Source organism: Camellia sinensis, chromosome 9, assembly GCF_055761805.1.
Source record: "Camellia sinensis isolate YWXY chromosome 9, ASM5576180v1, whole genome shotgun sequence".
NCBI classification, from domain to species: domain Eukaryota; kingdom Viridiplantae; phylum Streptophyta; class Magnoliopsida; order Ericales; family Theaceae; genus Camellia; species Camellia sinensis.
In genome coordinates this window covers 120,124,710-120,141,254 of record NC_138969.1, presented here as the reverse complement: position 1 = coordinate 120,141,254, position 16,545 = coordinate 120,124,710, and the positions used below count along the sequence as shown (strand labels likewise).

The window sequence follows — 16,545 nt, the reverse complement described above, 5'->3', positions numbered from 1 at the left end:
ACTACTTCCCACGTTTTCCTTTTCCATTTCTTATGACGGATACTTTTACTAGCACCATTCCAATAATGTAAGAATCCATAAATATTTTCTGGAACAACCTATTGTATTTATTTGTTTATTTATTTTTATCAACAAAAAAGAAGATTTTATTGATGTAAAGCATAGTACAAGATACATTATAAGCACCCCCAGGTTGGTGAGCAACCAACCAAAGAAATAGAGATACAAAACAAAACAAATAAAAACAACACCCAGCAACATGTTGCAGATTAATGTATCTCCCACCAATTAATTAGCTGAGACCATACCTTCCAAACAAAGGGACAGTAGGGTTGGTTTGGGGTGTCCTAAAAAAGTGCACTTTTTGTCTTTTTACGAAAAGATGTGCAGAAAAGTAAAGAGGTGATGTGATGGAAAATAGATAAAAAGATAAAAAGATGGATTATATAGGTTATGCCAAACCAGGCCTAAATGAGTAAATGCTCCCCTGTTTCTTCAACCTTATAACGAAACACACACAACACATTCGAATTAGGATCAAGCATCCCCATATTTCTTGACATCACTGCTGTTTTGATTCTCCCTTTCCAATCCAACAAGGGCAAGAATTGAACTATCAAATGAGCAATATTTTTCCAAATTAGTTTAGCAATCTCAACCTTAGTTCCAAGATTTGAATCAATCCAACTATAAATAGAATTAACACTTAACATACCTAATGGATCAGCTTTCCACTTCAATTTATCATCATTGGTTGTGTCCAGAGTGATAGAGTAGTGAGAGAGACATGTATACTGGTTGTGATCGTAAACAAAGAGAGGAATTAATTGAATAAACACTTCTTTTATTCAATCACAAACTATACAAAACAGAGCTATCTTTCTGTTAACTCTCAAATTCTCTACTCTCTTAGAATTCTTCTTATCTAGATATTTTATGTTTCTCACTAGAGATTACATTTTTTCTCCTACTCTATCTCAAACAAACGTATAACCTATTTATTTATAAATTTTCAATCCGTGTACAACCCTGTGTGTACAGTGTTTCTTCATTCTTAAGCTTCAACAATGGAGCTTCCTGGAAGCTTCCTCTTCTTCTTCATTTTGGTTTCCACTTTTTCTCTCTAGAACTTTCCAGCAGTCTCTTACTTGTTCTCCTATTCTCTGGAATTCTCCTTCACCAAATTCAAATTAAGTTTGTTCCAACATCCCCTTTCAAACTCAATTTGTTGGATTATCTACATGATGCCACATATCTGCTTATGGAAGACCTTTTATATGGTCTTTGCAGTCAATCCTTTGTTGACTTTTTATCTTTCGATACAACCACCTATTGTTTGGTGCTGTCAACCTCCTGTTGACATCTTCTCTCTTGTCCATGGCCTTTTCCTCACGGTACATGTCCTTTGTCAGGATCTCTTCCTCGCAATATATGTCATATGTCAGGACCTCTTCCTTGTGGAACAACCCTCTGTTGTCCTCTCTCGTCAATCCTCTGTTGACGTATGTCTCTTGGAACAACCACCTGTTGTTCTTTGTCTCTAGATACAATTTTCTATTGTTTATCTTGCGGAACAACCCTCTGTTGTCCTCTCTTCTTTTTTTTTATCAGCAAAGATAAAAGATTTATTGATGATAAAAGAAAAAAAATGCAAAATTACATCAACAAATCAAAAAGTGCACAAAGATTGGTGAGAAGCCAATCAAGAGCAACCAAAAGATGAAAAATAGAACAATAACACAGCAAAAACAGCTTCAAACAGTAGGCCAGACAGAACAACTTCAAAGCAGAACAACCAAATAGTTCATCAACAAAATAGAACAACTTCAAAGCAGAATATCAGCAGACCAAATGTGTCTCTCTTGTTGTCCTCTCTTGTCCTCTCTTGTCGATCCTCTGTTGACGTATGTCTCTGGGAAATAATCACATGCTGTTTTTTGTCTCTAGAAACAACCATTTGTTATTTATCTTGTGGAACAACCACATGTTGTCCACTTCTATCAGCCATCTGTTGTCTTATGTCTCTTGGAAATAATCACATGTTGTTCACTGTTGTGCGGAACAATCAACTATTGTCTTTTGTTTCTGCAAACAACCATCTGTTGTTTATCTCATCTATGATATTTGGGACATCTTCTATCACCTTATCTGTGATGTCTTCTTTGTTATATACTTTGACTCCCGCTTTGAAGAATAATTTTCTATTTCATCTCTTCAAATAAAATTTGCAAATTACTAGTATAGAATTTGTACAATTTGACCATACAGATATGTTCAGAATTCTCTAAATAGCTGTAAAGGACTATTAGATCATCAAAATTTGACTTCAAATGGCTTAGATCTGGCCAAAAGAATTTCGACGGTTGTGATTAACGATTGCAACTCAACCATGCCACACTAGATAATTTCTTGACTGGTTCATCTTTTCTGGTGAAACAATTGACTTTCTGGGCAAACTTTGACCGCCCCGTATGATTTCGTTTTAGCTCTGTTTGAGCTGTTCTTTATATCGTCGAAATCCTCTCAACGAGTACTTTAATATGATATATTCAAAACCGAATTCAACAACTTCAAAAAAAATTAGTTTCTGAATGTCGCAATTATCAGCCAACTTCAGTCACTTCTTGGCTCTTCTAGTTAATGGTTCTCGACTCCTCTAGTCGATACGAACTCTATGGTATATTCAGATATTGATTTCGACACTTTCAAAATATAAACAAATTTGAAAACTCTATTTCTTCAAAATTTTGGCATAAACTGGCTCTTCTAGCTCTGATACCACTGATAAAGTAGTGGAAAAGAGGTATATACTGGTTGTGATGGTATACAAATAGAGGAGTTAATTGAATAAATACTCATTTTATTCAAGCATAAACAAATTATACAAAACAGAGATATCTTTCTGTTAATTCTCAAATTCTCTACTCTCTTAGAATTCTTCTTATTTGGAGATGTTATGCTTCTCCCTGGAAATTACGTTTTTTTCTCACACTCTATCTCAAATAAACATAAAACCTATCTATTTATAGATTTTGAATCCGTGTACAAACCATGTGTGCACAGTGTTTGTTCATTCTTAAGATTCAATGATGGAGCTTCCTTCAAGCTTCATCTTCTTCTCTCTGGAACTTTCCAGTAGTCTATCACTTGTTCTTCTCTTTTCTGGAATTCTCCTTCACCAAACTTAGAGGTGGTGCATTAGCTAACAAATCTAATAGTCTGTTTCATTGATCACCTTCCTAGGTAAGCAAGCTTCCTCTAAACTCCAACATCCATTCGGATTAACTTCCCCTGTCATGTATACATCAAACACCACTGCTTCTTTGCAAAGTGCAAGTGCGAAAAGCCTAGGAAAGGTATCTTTAAGACAGTAATTCTCATACCATTTATCAAACCAGAAAAGACACCTATTCTTATTACCCAACTTTATGCTCATGTTGGATTGCATCCATTGAAACACCCTTGGATTGTTCATTACCACTGCAAGTATATCCATCAAAATTCTTGATTTTCTAGTTTGGATGTCCAAGCATGGACTCCATTGGCTATTGTTACTTCTCCATTTCACCATATCTCTACCACCATTTGAAAAGTAAACACAAGTTTACCTCTCTTAGTATTATAATTCCAAGACCCCCAATGAAGAAATTACTTTTAGTACCATTTAAGAAAGTAACGACAATTTTGTCTATGAGTTTCATTCAACCAAGAGATTCTAGTTCTTTTCCAATTACTTTTAGTTTTCTTACTTCTCTTGCAATTATGAAAAAGATCCTATCAGAATATAAATGTTTTGTCCAGATTTCATTGAATTAATATTTTGTCCCTAAGGCCTATCACAGATCCTTTGATTAGCCTTAGTGATTTAGCTCTTTAGAATAACATATTCAAACCTACAGCCATTATGTTAAAGAGAAAGGGTGACAATGGGTCCCCTTGTCTCTGGACATAATTTAGTAGTAGGAGAGCCATTTATAATGATTGAAACTCTAGTTGATTGTAGGCATTCCTTCATCCACCTGATCTACTTGTCCTGAAAACCAAAACTTAACATCATGGCAAACAGGCACTCCTAGTTTACAGTATCATATGTTTTTTCAAAATCCAGTTTCAAGATTATCCCTTTCTTCTTTTTCTTCTTCCACTAATCCACTACTTCATTAGATACTAACACCCCATCCAAAACGTTCCTTCCACCAATGAAAGCAGATTGAGATTCTTTTATTATTTTAGGAAAACCTTCTTGAGTCTAAAAGCTAAAACTTAGAAAGAATTTTGTAAAGAGAACCAATGGGGCTGATTGGTCCATAATCTGAAATACCACCTACGCTATCATTCTTAGGGATTAGTATTATGAAAGAACTGTTAATACCTTTAGCTAAACACTCATTATCATGAAACTCCTTGAACAATTGTAGAATATCATTCTTAAACACTCCCCAACACTTTTGAAAGCAAGACATGTTGAAGCCATCAAGTCCTAGTACCTTATTACCATCATTCTCTTTCACAGCTCTCCAAATTTTCTCTTTTGAAAATGGTGCAACTAGCCCATTAAATTCATTATCATGGCCAATGGACCTGAAAAAACATTGAAGCTTGGGTCTGGATTTCCTGTCTTATGAGAATCTCCTTCTGAAATGATTAAACACCTTTTGCTTGACCCTTTGTGGAATTTGTATTTCTTGCCAATGAAAAACACAAGACATCATGTTTCCTCACTAAAACAATGTTTGTTCTTCCATGGTTGGTTTTACGTAATTTAACAAACATGCAAATAGATATCTACTAAAATTTTCTATGGATATATACCTTTCACAATCTATGTATACAACTTTGCTGGCTACATCTAAAATATTATCTAATGAATTCCTAAAAGAAAAAGATGTAAAAAGATCTCTGATGTGTAGTTAATTATGTGTTTGAGTTCGAAGATTCACTTTTGTTGATCTCCAAGAAGAATAAGGAAGCGAACAAAGAACTATCAAAGCCGATTACCAAAATATAAAATAGAAAGGGAACTAGCAAAACAATTAAATCATTCAAACAATAAACACAAGCTATTCTTTTTTAATTGGTATTTCGACAAAATATGCTTAATTGAGAATCAATTTGATGATTACCATAGTGTTTGTTGTTTTTGTTAGTGCAACAAATAGAAAAAAATAAAATAATAAAAAAAAGAAAAAAAAAAGAAAAGAAAAGCAAAATGGAAAAATGAAAGGAAGAAAAAATGACTTTTTTTTAAAAAAATTTTATGTTTGAGGATGGGATTGATGCTACATTGACTTGGAAAATAATTTTATTGTTTACAGTGTCAAAGCAACAATTGAAAGGTACAAGAAGGCATGCTCGGGTCCCTCGAATACTGGATCAGTTTCTGAACTAAATGCCCAGGTAAAGCTTAAAAACTTGCAATTTCATCTAATGATGATGGATAATATTCTTTACTATAAAGATTAATAGGTACATATAGATCATTTCTTATTCCATTCATGGTTTCAAATCCAAAACTTAGCCAAAAACTTCTTAGTATATGAATGAAGAAATTCTTCACAAATAAAAGAAATATAAAGTGATGATGAAACATGTTATGTATGATATTATTTGAAAGTTCAATTGAATAGCCTAATAACAATTACAAATAAATTGTTCTTTGGGTTTCTTTCAAACACATGAAAAGCATATGTACCTTTAACCAATGATAAGCAAGGAGCACCGATAAGCTAAGCATTAGAAAGGTAAGCCCTTTGTTGATTTTTTTGTAGTTACAAATAGTATAAATGTAAATTCCAAGCCAAGACGTTTATGTTATAACTAATTCTTGAGAGGTAGCAATAGGAATTTTAATTTATTTCTTCACCATCCCGACTTTATATTATTTTTTCGTAGTTTTCATATACTCATCCTTTTTCTTGAGACCATAATTATCGGTAGAACATGGTTAATTCAAGAAAAGAAAAATGGTTGGGATAATCATTTGACAGACTTTAGTAAATGGTGCATTTTATTATTCATTGAGATATAAATATACGTTCATAAAATGTTGGATATTAATGGGGATCTTTAGTAGATTTAGTTGCAGTACTTGCTCTTTAAAGTCGAAATTTAACCAAGCTTATTACAATGACTTTTATTTTGAACTACAAAGAAAAAACTTTATGGATATAAGTCAATTTTTTCATTTTATTTTATTTTTATTTTTTAGCAGCAAAGTAGACAAATAATATAATTAGATCAAAAAAGGTATACATAGCTTGGAAATAAATTGCATCATTGTCAAAGCTAAGAATCCTAATTAGGTTGGCACCAAAAGCAAGACTAATCATGTGCATTTCCAAAGCTCCAAAGAGAGTTAGAGAGTTTCCAACTCAAAACACCTCAATACATCCAAACCAGTACAACATTACACCCTACCTCCAATACAAAATCTAATTTGCACCATGTTATACAAAAGTCAGTGATGGAGTAATGGAAGTCCCTGGAAGTGGATTTCAACCAGATTGCAAGCCTAACAATGATAGCTTCCTTTAACTCCTCCATTTTTGGTTGGATGCCTTTAAATAGGTAATCGTTCCTGTGCTTCCAGATGGACCAAAGAGCCACCAAAGGTATGGCATTCCCAATTCTCTTCTCATCTTTTATGAAGTTATTCCCTGCCCACCATTGCAAGAGCCTTTCAACTGTTCCAGGCACCACCCATTGAACTCCCCACCATTTCAATAGACTTGACCAAACTCTCCAAATCATAGGACATAAGATAAGCACATGCTCTACTGATTCTTGGATTGCTTTACAAAATACACATACAGAAGTTGCACTATCATTTAACACTTCAATTCTTTGCAAGAATACTGAAATTTTAACCTCATGTTTCCATGCAAGCTATCCAAAAAATTGTACTTTAGAGGGAAGGTACTTGATCCGCACCAATTTACTAGAACTCTTATACTCACCATACTTTAACTCAGTGTGATTATAAAGAGTTGAGACAAAAGATTGCCCATTTTTGGTTGCTAACCAAATTGATTTATCCTTTACATTCATGTTCAAAACAGGGGCTACACTGATAGACTGATTTAGTGTGTTGAGCTCCTCATGTTCCCATTGGAATAAGGCCCTCATAAAACTGAACACCCAATTTTCAGAGTTACCTTTTTTAACAGCGTATGCCCTGAGTGACCCATCATTATCATTAGACAACTTGAAAAGTCTCTCCTTATCATTAGACAACTTGAAAAGTCTAGGGAATAACTCTTTCAGACTAACTCCTCCATTCCAGCAATCATGCCAGAAACTCACTCTACAACCATTTCCCACTCTGATCTAGAGATTATTGACATAAAATTGTAGTAAGCTGACCATTTGATTTGCTGCTATCAAAATATCACACAAAATCTTAGAGAAACTGTTTCTTGATTGCAGATTTGGTAGCCATTTCTTATCATCAAATTTGTATTTGCTGCAAATCACCTTCTTCCACAGAGTTATTTCCTCATTGGCAAACCTCTACCACCACTTAATTAATAAACAAACATTCATATATCTGATTTTTCTAACTCCCAGCCCTCCTTGTGTTATCCTTTTAGTTACCTCTTCCCATTTCACTAGATGAATTTTCCTATTTAACTCAGAGCCACCCCTATAAGAATGAGGCTTGTAATTTATCAATTTCTTTTGCTATCCCTTTTGGCATCTTGAACGGTGAGAGGTATACACTGGCAGGCTAGATAAGACTGCATTAACTAGTGTTAGCTTGCCCACAAAGGAAAGGAATCTCCTCTTCCAACCAGCAAGCCTGAGTTTAACCTTCTCAACGACAGGTTTCCAAATCAATTTTCTACTAGGACTAGCACCCAATGGCAACCCAAGATACTTCAGTGGTACTTTCTGAGTTTTGCAATTTATGGAGGCAAACTCATTGAGCACAGAGTCAAAAATACCAAACCCACATACCACACTTTTATGATAGCTGATCTTATGCCCCGAGGCAACTTCAAGACACCTTAAGATCATTTTTAAATTTAACATTTCTGACCATTCAGCATCACAGAACAATAATGAGTCATCTGCAAATTGTAGGTGAGAAACTACCACATCCTTGTCATCAAAGGCCCCGTTTGGTAGAGCTGTGGGAAAGTGATTATAACTTATAGTCTAATAGCTTATAGCTTATAGCTGTGAGCATAAACTGATTTTTGACTTATAAATTAAGCTTCTTATCCCCCACTTAAAGAATAAGTTGATTTTTAACTTACAAAAAGTTATAAGCTGTATTGTTCAGCTGAACCAAACACATCAAAATAGCTTAAATTAAGTTAAAAGTGGAAATAAGCTGGAAATAAGCCCTACCAAACAGAGCCAAAAACTACTCTTTTCAACAGCCCCAACACCCTAGCTCTCACAAGTATTATGTTCAGACGTTCTGCCACCAAGTTGAATAAGAAATAAGATAACGGATCTCCTTGTCTGAGGCCTTTTTGAGGACTAAACTCCTTAGTTGGTGAGATTCTAGTTGAAGATAGACATTCTTTCATCCAAGAGAGCCATTTTGAGCCAAAGCCAAAGTTAGATAGCATTGAGCATAAGAATTCCCAATTGATGGAGTCATAAGCCTTCTCAAAGTCAATTTTGAATAGTAGCCCTCTTTTCTTGGTTTTTTTCCACCCATCCACAATTTCATTGGCAATCAATACCCCCATCAAGTATGTTTCTACCTCTAAGGAATATTGATTTTGATTCACCAATTACCTCTGGCAGACTATTTTTAGTATACTTGCAAGAACCTCGGTGAGTATTATATAAACTGAACTTATTAGACTGATAGGCCTATACTCATTTAAGATAGTCGCATTGACTTTCTTTAGAATGAGGGTGATGAAGGAACTGTTCAAGCCACTAGCCAATCTGCCCCTATCATGGAATTCTTTCATAAAGAGTATCACATCTTCTTTAAGCAGCTTCTATTTTTTTTGAAAAAACATTAAATGAAAATTATCTGGTCCTGGAGCTTTGTTTCCATTACATTCTTTGACAGTTTCCCAAATCTCACTTTGCCTCACACTCTTGAACTCACCACCTACCACAGCCTAACACAGGTCTGTTCCTCCACTCTTCTGCGAAATGCTTTATATAGTGGATCCACACCTCATCCTTGACCTGATTTGGCTCCTCAAGCACCACATTCCCAACTGCAATGAAATTGAGGGCATTTCTATTTTGTCTACTAGTAACCATGACATGAAAATATCTTGTATTCCTGTCTCCTTTCATATTCCCGCCCAACCTTGACTTTTGAAGCAATGTCATTCTATCATTTTACTTAATCTCCACATTTCATTCCTCGCCTCTCTTTTTTGTTTCACTTCAGCATCCTTCAGAGGTCTAACTTCTGCTCTTAGATCTAAGGCATTCAACTCATATTCTGTTTCTTTTAGTTGTGTTGCCACATTTCCATATACCTCTCTATTCCACTCTTATAATGCCAACTTTAGAGCATGTAATTTCCTTTGCAAAATGTACCCATAAATCCCTTGAAACTGTAATTCCTTCCAGGTTTTCTTTACAAAAGGTGCAAATTTTGAGTGCAAGAGCCAGGCATTTAAGAATTTGAAAGGTTTAGGGCCCTAATCCTTCTTATCCTCCATAAGCACTATTAGGCAATGATTAGAGACCATCTTGGGCAGGTCCCAAAGTTTGAATTTGTATCTCTCGAACCACTCTAGACTAAGAAGATATCAGTCAATTCTACTCTATTTATTTCCATCATGGGCATTACACCAAGTGAATATTCTCCCTACCATTTGCATATCAGCCATGTCACATCTATGTATGAACTCATTAAACTCTTTCATGCCTCTATCTCTTATAGAGTTTCCTATTCTTTCCCCAAATTTCTGATCTTATTGAAATCACCATCAAGACACCATGGCTTTGGAAAGAGCTCTTCAAATTTAATAGAAACTCCCATAACTTACCTCTCCTTATAATATCATTAGGAGCATAAATATTTAAAATAACACAATCAAAAGAATTAAGAATGGTACCTAAGAGCAAGATGAAGTTTCTATTACTACAACAGTCTGAGAGTTTAAAGATATCAGGATCCCAGATGCATCACAATCCACCAGCCAACCCCATTGCATCCACAACCAAGAATTCCATCTTATCTCTAGGCCACAAACTTCCAACAACCAAGGTAGACATGCTTGGTTTTTTTGTTTCTTGAGTCAGGGCCATATCAATTTTTTTATCAAACAGCAGATTCTTAATCTTTCTCTTCTTTTCAGGTCTTCCAATCCCCTCTAATATTCCAACTTAGTATCTTTGTAACAACAATTTTTGGCTCTTCATCCACCCAACATTAGTAATTGCATAGCTGCATCAAACCTCCCTTATATCCTCTCCTTATCATTCTCCTCTAATTGTACAAATTTGTTAATAATTTTTGCATACTGATCCTTGCAGCTGAGCCCCAAACTTTTCCCCAGAAGAAGTGTTGCTTGAGCCTCTTGTAGTTTATCTGTTTCACAAGTGGGTTGATTGTTAACTGGAATTGGCCTTGGCACTACTGTAGATCTAGCCACCGAGCTTTTCTGATACACTTTGCTTCTCCCTGCTCCTACTCCTTTGTGCCCAATTCTTCTAACAAGCCTAGAAAACCCACCTACTACCATTGGATTTTTAGTTCCTCCATTTCTAAACACTTTTCTTTTGTCTTTCTTAAACTGGTTGTTGATGGAACTACCACTAAAGGCACTAATGGTATCACTAATTTTTTATTTAGAGCCCATCCCTGTGAGTCCACCTCCTGTACTTGCCAAAAGGTGACTAAGCCCATTACCATCAGAATTATACTAGACTAGCCCAATGGGCTGAGGCCTAGATTGATCTTGGCCCAAATCTACCTCTAAACTAATCCTAGGTCTTTCTTTTTGTGTTTCACTTAAGTATCTAATAAAGCTTGGAGTGACTATCTTCCCATTAACTTTTTGAACCTCAGTAACTTTTCCCAAATCATTATTGCACATCTGCTGTTGCTGCATACTTTCCACTGCCATCATTGTATCAGCCACGCCTAATCCTTCTTCATTTGATTTTCCCATGCACTCTTTAGTCTCTTTCACCACTGATATCTGAAGCCAACTGTCACGTACCTCTACCTCACCTCCCTCCTTCAGCCTAGATGTTGAATCACTTTTTGCCTTCTCATTTTTTCCTTCCACCTCACCATTCATCTCAGCAGCCATGTCATCGTCTTCTTCCTCCATCTTACTCTCTTCAACTGATTGTAACACCCCATTTACATTGGAGCTAACATCCTTTTCTCCTTCATCAGTGTTGGTGTCTTTGCAGTTGGTCAACACCTCCTTGATAATCTGTTGCTCACAGACTCGTATTGGTTATACTCTTCCTTTGCATTCTAGATTCATACTGGTGTTTATCAGATCCATAGTACTTGTGGCTATTTTTACCTTTCCACAATGAAATGATGTTGGTTCACAAATGTCTCAATATAGGTGTATTACCTCCTCCCTCAGTCGACCAATCTTTCTGAAGGTATTTAAGTTCTACAGACTCAGAGGCACACCATAGTAGCTAATCTAAACATACCTCTTCTATTGAAGTTGCATTCCAGATTTCCACTCCATGATGTATTCACACCAGTCCTGGAACCAATCATTAAATAGACAATTCGTACTTCTCAAAGCTTCCCTAGAACTGACTGATATGACTACATCACGCTTTCCTCCTTCTCTCACCATTACATTCTTCACTCCTTTTGCTTTGAGTTCTTTTTTCACCTCTATAGCAAAGTAGTTGGGTTTGAGCCTCATAATCATGCTCTCATACAACCAACTATTTCCTATTTCTTCTACTCTGATTGTGGTAGTTGTGTTACCTCTTGGTTGGACTCCTTTTGTGACCTCCACGAATGACCTTCCATCAGTGCCTTAATTCCACCTTTTTGTTCTAGTTATTTCTGATGGCCTTCTTGTCTCCATGTGCCTCAACTATACTTGTTTCAACCTCATTCTTTCACCTTTTTCTTTACCATAAATTGCACTTTGGACTGTCAAAGCTTTGTCATCAACCCATAATCCATTTACCTTTTGTTCTACTATACTAGTTGCAACAGGACAATCAAACCGTACAAACCCAAGCCTTGTGTTTGTTGTTTTCTTCCTCTTTTGTGGAATGAAGACATCCTTGACCACGCCAAACTTTATAAACAAAGCATACATACTTCTTGGTTTCATAGAATCTGGTAATTTATCCACAAACAGAGTGTACAACACTGCTCGGCTACCTTCCTTCCACCGATCTTGATTTGCTTGCTTCATCTCTATTTTGTCACTGGAATCCATCCTCCATCTTTAATTTGCTATTGTTCACCCATTTTTTCCTTTGCTGTTGTTCACCGAGGTTTACTGTAATCTTGCCCTTGAGGGCTTCTCAGTTGAGAGAAGCCAAACTCTTTGTTTAAAATTACGTCTTTTTATCTTAATGCGTTATATCAATCATTATATTATATAAGAATCAACATATAAGTCAAGGTGTACATAAACAACAAAGGAAACCATCAATAAAGAAAAAGGTAAGTGATACCGACATCATTGATAAACTTTCATCCCAAATAGGTTGGCACAGAAAAGTTAGCACAATCACAATTTAGCAAAGGCTCGTCAACCAAAACCAAACGCATCACAACATTCATAAAGCTAGTTGCTTGACTCCAAAACTGTTTCAAGCTTAAACATACCATTACAAACAAACCAATTGACATACCACCCCTTCACCTACCTTTTATGAGATCAAGTCAAAAGATAAAATCATTAACTAAGAACTCCAAAAAATTAAACTTAAATTTAACCCAAAGAGCCACTCTAGTCTTGATTAAATCCACAACTTCCCCATCCGGTTGAGTACCATTGAAAATGCATTAATTTCTCAACTTCCAAATTGTCACACAAAACTGCAAAAGGGATTACCTCCCAAGTCACCATTTCTTCTTCTGAAATCTAATGCAATGCCACAGAGTAAATAGATAATGTATAGATCCCGGCATAACCCATACTGCACACCCCATCATCTAATGCAATCTATACAAACTCGCCAATCAAATGTACATAGCGGTAACACATGTTCACATGATTCCACTACAAAAAAAGAAGAAAAAGAAGAAGAAGAAGAAGAAGAAGAAGAAGAAGAAGAAGAAGAAAGGATTCCACACCAACCAACCCAAATTGAAGTCCTTGAGGAGCAGCATTATTCTAAATAAATTTTGTTAATCCAAACTTCTAACCATTATTGGATTCAAACCATTTATATCAAGTTTGAACAGAAAACGGACCATCAGGATGAGTTATCCAAACTAGCCCATCCTTACTACCAGGCCTGACTGAAGGCTCATGAAATCTTTCAACTTCTCACATTCCTCTTGCTCCCACACAAAAGCAATCTTCTAAATTGTAATGACCAACTTGAATTACAATTTTTCACACCAATAATCTCAACCAGAGAAGCATCTTTATAGAAAAATTGAAAGGTTTGGGAAAAGCAATCATAAGCAAAACATCGTTGAGCCAAACATCCTTCCAAAATGAATTTCTACTACCATCATCGACCCTCATTTTGATATTTGACATAAAAAAATAAAAAAAGATCAGGTACCTCTTATTGATATCTATATTATCTCTCAAAATTTTGGACAACTTATTAGAATCTGCCTTTAAAGGAAACGAACTAAGGTATGGAAACTCATATTTAGCACACAACAAATTTCTCCATAGTGAAATTAGAAGATCAACAGAAAAATTACAAATGATAATTGTAATATAAGCGTTGTCAGTGATACTCAGGACTATTGCCAAGACTAACAGGAAATATTTTATGAAAAACTATCTCAGTTCTATCAACAAGAAGCTGCCAAATTGCGCGTGCAAATAGGAAATTTGCAGAATTCAAACAGGTGATTCCTTTAGTACTTAGTAATATCATACTTGCTGCAATTTGATGCCTTCACCTTCACTAATAAACTGATGAGATTTGTCAATAAATAAAATAAAATAAAATAAACATGGATGAGATTTCCAGGCACATGCGGGGTGAGTCCCTGTGCTCTTTGTCTATGAGGGATCTCAAGAACTTGGAGGGCCGCTTAGAGAGAGGCATCAGCAGAATCCGCTCCAAAAAGGTGCCAGTTATGACCAATGTGTAAATGTTTAATGTAATCGCATAGAAAGTGTTAATCTTTTCGAAGCTAGTTCATTGATTCCTTCTAACAATTATTTTTCTTTTCTTTTCTTTTTTTTAATTTCCAGAATGAGCTGTTATTTGCTGAAATCGAACTTATGCAAAAGAGGGTAAATAATTTTTTCCCTTCTCTTATTCATGTTTCTTTTCAATTACTCAAATATTATTGTTCTTTATCAAACAACATAGATTGTTTATTTTATTCTCGAAGCTGAGCAAAAATGATTTCCTTTAATATTTTTTGATGACTGACATATACTTATTTTCATTACTTCAATCTTGTTAACCTCTAAAATTGTGTGATGCACAACTTCATCAATTATGCTTTGTAGCTGAAAAGAAAGGAGGCTGCCTTACATGTTAATGTTTCGATATTGACATAATTAACTGAGATGTATCATTAGCGAACATATTTGTATATAAGAGTGAATTGGAAAATATAAGGTCTTAGTATCTATTTGTCCATATAACCGACAATATGTCAATTTCATAAGCCATAATGTTCTGTTCAACTATTGCATGTGCTTACAAGGAAGGCCTTTATAATTTAGTTACCCTATGACAAATTCTATAATTCAAATTGTCTGGAAAATTATTTAAAACAAAAATATTAATGTTTATTTATATGGGTCAATCTCACAGACGTTTGGTGTAGTTTCTGTTTCTATTTTTTCTTTTTTATTTTTCCAGAGAGAAAAGAAAATTTAACTTGAAACAGATGCAATACACGTGGAGTTATGTGAATAAAGGGAGGATGAAATGGTGTGGAATTTGGAAAAGGATGGTGTATTCACAGTGGGATCCCTATATAAGCAGCTTGAGAATCACTTTGGTCATAGAAAGGATTATACTTGATTTATTTGGAAGTGTTGCACACCTCTTAAAATCAAAGTGTTTTGTTGGACTGCACTATTGGGTGAGATTGCTTCATGGGAGTTTCTTCTTAAGAGAGGTATTACTACTATCCCATCTGGTGTAATGACAACTGTGCTCTTTGTAGTAGCGAGTTGGAATCTTTCGATCACCTCCTTTTACATTGTAGTAGGATATGAAAAATTTGTTGTTCTATTATTAATTAGTGCGACCTTTCATGGGTGTGTCCAGTGAATACAGTGAGTCTTTCAGCCTGGTGGCTTACTTTTAAATTTACCGGTATTATAAAAGATGTGTGGGAGGCTCGGTTTTTTGCAGTATTATGGACTGTATGGTTGTCACACAACAGAGTGATTTTTGAAATTGTTGAGATTGATTGGGGAGATGTTTTTGACACAGTTAAGTGGAGAACGGCGACTTGGGTTAAATAGAACATGATGATCCCTCACTGAGCCTGAATATTTGGTGTATAATTTAGATACCGTATGTCATTTTTGAAGACTGACTATCTTCAATGCTTTGACGTGAGAAAATGAATTGGCCCAGGTACTACTAGTTTGTCTAGTGAAGGTGTGGTGGAAGTTGGCAAGTTCAAATGATTATTGCCGTTGGGGCTTGAGTATCATCGGTAGCCTAATTCTACAGTAGGGGAACAACACTGCTGAGGTGGGTGCTGGATAGGATTATTGCTGCTATATTTGCATTTTTGGGTTGTGAAGCTTTACTATGGATTTGGGTGTTCTGGTTGGCCTCTCACCAACACTTGATGTGGTATTTGCATATGATTGGGTTAACTCTTCGGTGCCAACTTAATTGAGATCGGTTTGCCTAGCTGGTGGTAGTTGCGGTTATCTTTTTCTTCTTTATTGATGTAATGATCTTATTATTTATCATCAATAATTTTGTGTGTGTGTGTGTGTGTGTGTGTGTGTGTGGACAAAAAAGAAAAAAGAAGTACTAGTAATGAATCAACCTTGGTAGTCTTAGACATTCATACCTAGCCCTAAGAGGAGTTGATGACAAGGTACTAAATAAACAAAAAACAAAAATCTATACATGTAATTCGTTTCTTTTATTTTTTATTTTTTTTCTTTTATAACACAAGAAATTTTAATTAATAAATAGAAGACATACATAAGATTAATAATATTGAGGATAATTGCATCATTATCAATATATTACATGCCAACTATATTGGCACCCAACGTGAGACCAACAATATGCAACACCATACACACCCAAAGTTGAAAAGATCTCAAATTGAAAAAAAAAACACTACATAGAACAACCCAAGTACTAAAATCATCCACACACACAAAAATCCAAAAAACCAAAATCATCAATACTAAACATGTAAGTGTCTTAACATATAGGTTAAAGAATAATATAAAAATTAGCAAGCGTTTAAAGACATTC

At 35.2% G+C, this 16,545-nt stretch overlaps 1 protein-coding gene across 1 annotated transcript in view; it reads left to right on the top strand.

Annotated features, from left to right (window-relative positions):
• Nucleotides 1-16,545, top strand: part of LOC114268681 (floral homeotic protein AGAMOUS) — a 38,884-nt gene that overhangs the window by 5,943 nt on the left and 16,396 nt on the right. Inside the window, exons 3-6 of the mRNA XM_028209901.2 lie at nucleotides 5,316-5,397; nucleotides 13,911-13,972; nucleotides 14,098-14,197; nucleotides 14,325-14,366. Of these exons, the coding sequence (XP_028065702.1) occupies nucleotides 5,316-5,397; nucleotides 13,911-13,972; nucleotides 14,098-14,197; nucleotides 14,325-14,366 (286 nt within the window). The remainder of the gene's footprint in view (nucleotides 1-5,315; nucleotides 5,398-13,910; nucleotides 13,973-14,097; nucleotides 14,198-14,324; nucleotides 14,367-16,545) is intronic.